The 9,194-nt window shown below is 26.6% G+C and overlaps 1 protein-coding gene across 3 annotated transcripts in view; it reads left to right on the forward strand.

The window, feature by feature from the left end:
* The first annotated feature begins 306 nt into the window (after positions 1 to 306).
* LOC119609732 (lipase 3) overlaps positions 307 to 9,194 on the forward strand; it is a 55,803-nt gene continuing 46,915 nt past the window's right edge. Inside the window, exons 1-2 of one of the 3 annotated variants that reach the window (XM_037964626.1) lie at positions 307 to 680; positions 809 to 1,209. In XM_037964626.1, the coding sequence (XP_037820554.1) occupies positions 904 to 1,209 (306 nt within the window). In that variant the 5' untranslated portion in view covers positions 307 to 680; positions 809 to 903. The remainder of the gene's footprint in view (positions 681 to 808; positions 1,210 to 9,194) is intronic. The other 2 variants (XM_037964627.1, XM_037964628.1) reach the window with 2 other exon arrangements.

Genomic DNA, 9,194 nt, shown 5'->3' on the forward strand with positions numbered 1-9,194 from the left:
GATCAATCAATTGGCATAAATTAAAAATTTAAATCAAACAATAATAATAATAACGTTGTACATGATGATGTTGTGGATAATGATTATTAGAAAGATTACGATGATTATTTAACCCAACAACCCAGTTACGATACCAACGACACAATTAAACAACAAACACTATTAGCAGCCAACATGTTGGGCTGGCAAAGGCAACATCAAACCGCAACATGTTTGAACACTAGCAAAGATCTCTAAAATACAGGTGAGACTGAGACTTAAAATAAAGCTAGACTTTAGTTTAACAAGCTTATAAATATAGTCGATGTTGAGCGTTCAAGACGAGCGGTTTAAAAAAACTAAAATAATTTAAATACTTAAACTAAGAAAAGTCTACTAAAAACGCGCCAAAGAAAACGGCCTTTAAATGCATAAATATATTTTTGTTTAGTTTATTTGAGTATTTTTTGACTAAAATAAAGAAAATTGTTCAATAAGAAATTTAGTTGAAATAAGGCTGGCAAAGAGAAACGTATAAGAAATATTAAATAAATTAAAACAAAAAAAGGAAATAAAACATTAAATAACGTTAATAAATAAAGTGAAAAATAATAAACAAAAAAGTTGCCAACTATTTCTTTTACTAAAGTGTGAATTTTTTTCTTAATCCGTGCTATTCAAAAAAAGTTTTCGAAATTTGAGTGTGTGTTTTGTTTTTTTTATTTTTACCAATAACCTGCTGCAGTAGACTTATTGCAGCAAAAGTAGCTGCCTGCAACACGTTTATCTTTAATTTTTGTTTGTCGAAGTTATAGTGTAATATCTTTAGTTTTAGTAGTTTGTTTTAGTGTCTATTTACATTTTGCAACATTGCAACAAGCCACAAAGAAAATCAGCAAATAAATATCGAATAATAAAAGGAAAATGAAAAATCCACCCAGCTATAGTGGAAAAATGCTGGAAAAAAGTGAAATTATAAATCGTTTATTTGGTCGCCGTCGTCGTCGTGGTTGTCATAGTGGCCTTTGGCCAATTGCCATTTTGTATGCGGTATTTGCCATGCAACTTTTTGGAAGTTCAATGGCTTTTACCATACTTTCGCCCTTTAGTTATACATCTTTAAGTTTTAAGAATCTTTTAAACAGTGTCCTGCTCTCCAGTAACGCCAATTTGGCTGGCGGTGGTCGTAATTTAAAATCAGATGTTTTGGAAGATGCTTCACTGATAACGGTAAGTTTGGTTTTTTTAAAAAACAAACATTTTTTTTTTAATTTTCTAGTGAGAGTTTTTTATATGACTGTAGTAAAAAAAAGAAAACGAAACTTTAAAGACAAATTTTTTTTGTGTACAAAAAGAATTGGAACGTAACCAATTTGTCTTCATAAAAAAAATTAGTTCATCATAATTATCTTTGCTAAGTATTCGTTGTAATTTGTAATAAAATTTTAAAGTTTCATTTTCTTTACATTTTTTTCTAACATTTCTTACGATCTTGTCACAACAGTTTTAACATAATTCTTGTTTATGTTTTAATTGTGTATGGCTTAAAGCCATTAACCTTTTAGTGTTTTGTTTTGAAATGTCTTTCTTCTTTCTTTATAAATCGTGTGCATTAGTTAATTCTTACACTCAACGAAAAATGTGTGTATCACAATAAAGCTCAATTTTTAGAATAGGGTGTAGAAGATTTACATACACATGTACATTTGGGTGTCCCATGGACTACTTTTTAATAGGAATACACCTTATAATTTTAAATGTGTAAAGAGGAATTGTTGTCGAGATTTAGTTTGAACATCATGGGTTCATCAGGGGCGTAGTCAGTGTTTCGCAAAATAGGATTTCGGATACGTAAAATTAGTTTAGACTATAGATTAGACTATAAACTAGACTATAGACTAGACTATAGACTAGACTATAGCCTAGACTATAGACTAGACTATAGACTAGACTATAGACTAGACTATAGACTAGACTATAGACTAGACTATAGACATAGGACTAGACTAGGACTAGACTAGTAGACTAGACTATAGACTAGACTATAGACTAGACTATAGACTAGACTATAGACTAGACTATAGACTAGACTATAGACTAGACTATAGACTAGACTATGCCTACTATAGACTAGACTATAAGACTGAGACTATAGACTAGAACTATATACTAGACAATAGACGCGACTTAGACTAGACTTATAGACTAGACTAAGACTATACTATAGACTAGACCTATAGACGAAACTATAGCTAGACTATAGACTAGACTATAGACTAGACTAATAGACTAGACTATAACTAGAAACTATAGACTAGACTATAGCTAGACTATAAGACTATACTAATATACTATACTATAGACTAGACTATAGACTAGACTATAGAACTGACTATAGACTAGACTATAGACTAGACTATAGAATATACTAATAGACTAGACTATAGACTAACTATAGACTAGACTATAGACTAGACTATAGACTAGACTATAGAACTAGACTATAGACTAGACTATATACTGACTATAGACTAGACTATAGACTAGACTATAGACTAGACTATAGACTAGACTATAGACTAGACTATAGACTAGACTATAGACTAGACTATAGACTAGACTATAGACTAGACTATAGACTAGACTATAGACTAGACTATAGACTAGACTATAGACTAGACTATAGACTAGACTATAGACTAGACTATAGACTAGACTATAGACTAGACTATAGACTAGACTATAGACTAGACTATAGACTAGACTATAGACTAGACTATAGACTAGACTATAGACTAGACTATAGACTAGACTATAGACTAGACTATAGACTAGACTATAGACTAGACTATAGACTAGACTATAGACTAGACTATAGACTAGACTATAGACTAGACTATAGACTAGACTATAGACTAGACTATAGACTAGACTATAGACTAGACTATAGACTAGACTATAGACTAGACTATAGACTAGACTATAGACTAGACTATAGACTAGACTATAGACTAGACTATAGACTAGACTATAGACTAGACTATAGACTAGACTATAGACTAGACTATAGACTAGACTATAGACTAGACTATAGACTAGACTATAGACTAGACTATAGACTAGACTATAGACTAGACTATAGACTAGACTATAGACTAGACTATAGACTAGACTATAGACTAGACTATAGACTAGACTATAGACTAGACTATAGACTAGACTATAGACTAGACTATAGACTAGACTATAGACTAGACTATAGACTAGACTATAGACTAGACTACAGACTAGACTAAAGACATGACTATAGACATGACTATAGACTAGACTATAGACTAGACTATAGACTAGGCTACAGACTAGACTACAGACTAGACTACAGACTAGACTATGGACTAGAATAAAGACTAGACTATAGATTAGACTAAAGACTAGACTATACACTAGACTATAGACTAAACTATAGACTAGACTATAGACTAGACTATAGACTAGACTATAGACTAAACTATAGACTAGACTATAGACTAGACCATAGACAAGACTATAGACTAGATTATAAACTAGACTATAGATAACTTACTAAACAACTTCTTTGTAAGAGAAATTGCAAGTACTTCTTTAGCTTCATATTTGGAAGCGAGCGTGGAAGTACTTTTCCTAATGAAGTGCTGATGAAGAAGTAGTGAAAAGAGAATTTATTAGCTTTTTAACTCATTACTTTTCAATATAGGTTTTTCCTGGGATAGTCCATTTTCATTTCCTATTGAGATGTTTTAATAAAATTTCTAATTTACTTTTTTTTACATCAATTACATTTTCTTCAAATTAATTTTTTTTATAATAATAAATTGATTTTTAGAAAATGTCATTAGGTGAAATGAAAGATTAGAAAAATCTATATAAAATTTTCCATTAAAAACAATCTTTAATGACTTCGATGACTTTACATTCATTTTGTAGTTTTCAATATTGATAAAAAATATAAAGTTTATTTATTTGTACTCATTTTATTTATTTACATTTATAACGACCACAAATCTTAGAAAAACAATTTTACCTATAAAAATATATATATATGTAGTACACCTGAGCTAGTAATCAAAATCGTACTATATATATAGTTTTGTTTTCAAAAGAAAAAGGTAAATAAATAAATCGCGTGTTAAGCTCAACTTAACCCTCTTCTTTGCTGCAGTAATAATAATACAGTAAAAATAACTACAACAACAGCAGCAAAGACTGACTGCAATGACTTCCTAATAGAATTCACTCTAATAGAGTACATATGTTTGTATGTATGTTGTAGTACTTATGTAGTTCCAAACACAAAACCGACCGGTAAAAGGTACTTGTAAATAGTATAGTTCCAGTAGTTTACAAATTTTATTGTTAGATGAAGTTGTTGGGTTTGTTTCTATTTTACTTCATATTATTACAAAAACAATAGTTTTTGTTAGCTGTAAAAAAACTGAACTAAAGTGAAGTTCAGTTCATAATTATGTGGTCAATGAACTTCTACAGGTTTTTTTATTTCTTAGTTTTTATTGAAAACAAAATGAAAAAGACCAAAATTGAAGTTACTATGTTATAATGTAGAGTAAAGTTGAATCAAATTGAACTACTACCAGATTTTAGTCAAGAAAACCCATAAAAAACTGTCATAAAAACGAAGTTACCAATACAACAGGTAACGAAACGGCATACAGTCTAAAGAAACCCATCTAGGGAGTAATCAAATGTGAGTAACTGCATAAGATGTTTGAAATAAATGTATTGAAATATAAAGTTATAATGAATAGAGTAAAGAAAACCCAAATATAAGTAGAGAAATTAAATTTAAGAGATAAATATGTTTTGTAAAATAATTTTAAATATAGAACACGTGATATTTGACATATTCTACTAAAAGAAAATTTATTGAAATTTTTCTAGACGAGGAAATTTGTTTAAATTTTGTTCAAATCATTGACTATAGGAAAAATATTTCAAGTTTAAAATAGAATTTCTATTTTTATAGAAAATATTCGTAGGATTTTTTTTAGCAAATTTTCGTTAAAATTTTCTTTCTACAAAAAATGTTCGTTAAATTTCCTTTTACTTTCTTTTTTATAGAATCTTTTCGTTTAAATTTTCTTTTTTATAGAACATTTTCGTTAAAATTTTCTTTTCATAAAAAACTTTCGTTAAAATTTTCTTTTTATAGAAAAATTTCGTTAAAATTTTCCTTTTATAGAAAATTTTCGTTAAATTTTTCTTTTTATAAAAAATTTTCGTTAAAATTCTCTTTTTATAGAAAATTTTCGTTAAAATTTTCCTTTTATAGAAAATTTTCGTTAAAACTTTCTTTTTATAGAAAATTTTCGTTAAAATTCTCGTTCTATAGAAAATGTTCATTCAAATTCTCTTTTTAAAGAAAATTTTCGTTAAAATTATCTTTTTCTAGAAAATTTTTGTTAAAATTATCTTTTTCTAGAAAATTTTTGTTAAAATTTTCTTTTTTATGGAAAATTTTCGATAAAATTTTCTTTTTATAGAAAATGTTCGTTAAAATCTTCTTTTTATATAAAATTTTCGTTAAAATTCTCTTTTTATAGAAAATTTTCGTTAAAATTCTCTTTGTATGGAATATTTTCGTTAAAATTCTCTTTTTGTAGAAAATTTTCGTTAAAATGATCTTTTTATAGAAAATTTTCGTTACAATGTTCTTTTTATAGAAAATTTTCATTACAATTTTCTTTTTTTTTAAAAAATTTTCATAAAAAATTTCTTTTTTTAAAAACTTTTCATTAAAATTTTCTTTTTTTAGAAAATTTTCATTAAAATTTTCTTTTTTTAAAAAATGTTCATTAAAATTTTCTTTTTTTAGAACATTTTATTAAAATTTTCTTTTTATAGAAAATGTTCGTTAAAATTCTCTTTTTATAGAAAATTTTAATTAAAATTTTCGTTAAAACTTTTATAGAAAATTTTCGTTAAAACTTTTTTCTTTCTGTAGAAAATTTTCGTTAAAGTTTTCTTTTTATAGAATATTTTCGTTCAAATTTTCTTTCTATAGAAAATTATCATTAAAATTTTCTTTTTATAGAAAATTTTCGTTAAAATTCTCTTTTTAAAGAAAATGTTCGTTAATATGCTCTTTTTCTAAAAATTTTTCGTTGAAATTTTCTTTTTATAGAAAAATTAAAACTTTCTTTTTATAGAAAATTTTCGTTAAAATTCTCTTTATATAGACAATTTTGGCTCTAATAGTTTCTCAGATATACGAATTTTTATATTTAATTCATATAGGAGATTCCAATTTGGTGGTCCATCAATTTATTACCCAAATGTTGACATTAATTTCAAAGGATTTTTCCTCTAATAGTTTCCCAGACATACGATTATTTCTATTTAATTCATATCGGAGGTTCCAACCACCCCTAATGAAAGTCCGCCCTTTTTCCCCAAAATTTTCAGAAAAATATTAAAGCTCTTTGTGAAAAATTTTAAGAAGCTAGCTCTATTAGTTTCCTAGATTAACGAATTTGTTATATATTTTATTCCTATGGGAGGAGCAACGCCCCCCATTGGTAGTCCGCCAATTTCTTACCCAAAATGTTTACATGGATGTTAAAGTTCTTCTTGCAAAATTTTAAGATTTTAACTCTAATAGTTTCCCAGATAAGCGAATTTTTGTATTTAATTCATATGGGAGGTGCCACGCCCACCTACTTCTAGTCCCTCTCCATTTTCCTTAAATAATCATATTGACACTAAAGTGGTTCCCACAAAATTTAAGGACTCTATTTGTTATATTTTCTCTGATATACTTATTTAATATTTTCTTCATATGAAAGGTGCCACTATAGGCATTCCACCCATTTTGTCCGAAAATAATCCTGTGTATGTCAAAGATGTCCATACAAAATTTTAAGACTCTAACTGTTATACTTTCTGAGATATGCGAATTTTAATACTGAATTTGTATATGGGCGTGGCACCCCTCCCACTTGAAATTTCTTTTTATAGAAAATTTTCGTTAAAAGTTTCTTTTTATGCAAATTTTTCGTTAAAATTTTCTTTTTATAGAAAATTATCGTTAAAATTTTCTTTTTATAGAAAATTTTCGTTAAAATATTCTTTTTACAGAAAATTTTCGTTAAAATTTTCTTTTTACAGAAAATTTTCATTAACATTTTCTTTTTATAGAAAATTATCGTTAAAATTATATTCTTATAGAAAATTTTCGTTAAAATTTTCTTTTTACTGAAAAAATTATCTTCTTACAGAAAATTTCGTTAAAATTTTCCTTTTTTGAAAAATATTCGTTAAAATTTTTTTATGGTAAATTTTCGATAAAATTTAGAAAAATTTCGTTAAAATTTTTTTTTTTTTTTTGTAGAAAATTTTCCTTAAATTTTATAGAATGGTTTAGTTCAATTCGATTGATTTATGTCCATCTGTCTGTCTATTGAAAATGTTTAAAATCGGTCCTTTGTTTCGCCTCGATCCCATACAACTGTACTCCCTTTTTAACATACTCAGTGGTGTAGTGTATCATATGATCGTCTATGTCCGACTATATATTCATACTTGTTTTTTTATGGAAAATATTCTTTTTACCGAAAATGTTAGTCAAAATTTTCATTTAATAGAAAATTTACATTAAATACTTCATTTTATAGAAAATTATCTAAAAATTCTTAATTTATAGTAAATGTTCGAAGAAATTTTTTCGATTAATTTTCTATTAACCGTAAACTTTTATTACAAATACATATGTAATGTTAAAAATATTCAATATGCATATTCTCAAACTTGATTTGCCAAGAATGTCAATAAGATGTTGTAACAAACTAACGGTCAAACAAACTTGACACTTGACATGTTACAAATACATGTTGCGGCGGTAGTTGCATAGAAATTCATATAAATTCAAACATATTTGTATTTCATGAGCCAGTTGGTTTGATTGAAAACTATATTAGTATGCCAAGAAAGGAGTATAATTCATAAGTAATTTCAATTCATATGCCACTGGTATTAAAATTTTACCATTTGCACACATATTTTTGAAATGCTTTTTTTTTTCATTTACTTTATGTTCCATTTACAGCAGGTGTAGTTAGTGTGCGCGAATATGTATGTAATGGAATATTCATAGAGCATATTTGTATCAAAAACCTATTGACCAATATTTTTGATATTCAGTATTACTTTTTTATATTTATTTATATTTCTGTTTTGAAAAAAAAAATCACATGTACCCGCAGTTAAATAAATAAATAAATGAATGAGTGAATAAATATGTTTATTTCCTAGATATTATATAATACAAAAAAACAGTACAACATGCCCGTACATACAGATACAATAAAGTAATAAATAAAATACAAGAAAAAAATACGAAAAGAAAAAAAAAATTATTGATAAAATATGCATCAAAATAACTTTTACTACTACTTGCACTGCGTTAATCTAATGGATTGTGTGTTTGTGTGTTTGTATTTATGAAGTATCTACAAGTATGATTGTAATGAATATAGTGGTGATGATGAGGATTAGTAGTAGTAATATTTACACCCGAAAAATTATCATCAATAAATCCAAACACGCACTTAACAAATACAATTTATTGCCAAATTATTCTTTGTTTACGATTTACACAGAAAAATAAATACAAAAAAATACAAACAAACGAACTACAACACGAAATGTTTAAATAAATATAAATTGTATAAATTTTTTATATTTTTGTTAACTTTTTTTTTTTTGCTTTTTGTCTTTTGTATGTGCAAAGTTAAACTTTATTTGTATAATAAATTATAACCTAAAACACTCCAACACATTTACTTACATTTGTAGACGGACGGACGGATAGTAAGTTAAATTGCATAATAATCCAAAAAAAAACTCTTGATTTTGAATAAATAATTAACATGTTAAATTGAAATTATGTAGACGATATACACACGTACTTTATGTGTACATATTTGTACACAGGGTCACTAGAGGGGTTAACGAAAAATATATATATAATATAAGCATAACAACAAAATTTTATAATTTACATAAAATAAAACAAAAACTATTATTATGATGAATTATTGCAATAAAATGAAGTGCTCACACTAGCATTTGCCAAAACAACAGAGTCCAAATACAAAATTTAACATAAAAATTCACAGTAGTACCCATTTTTCAACTAGATGTTGATATTTGCTTACACCGGA

Source organism: Lucilia sericata, unplaced genomic scaffold, assembly GCF_015586225.1.
Source record: "Lucilia sericata isolate MDLA Ls3-8-SP2 unplaced genomic scaffold, ASM1558622v1 Contig001048F_arrow, whole genome shotgun sequence".
Classification (NCBI taxonomy): Eukaryota; Metazoa; Arthropoda; class Insecta; order Diptera; family Calliphoridae; genus Lucilia; species Lucilia sericata.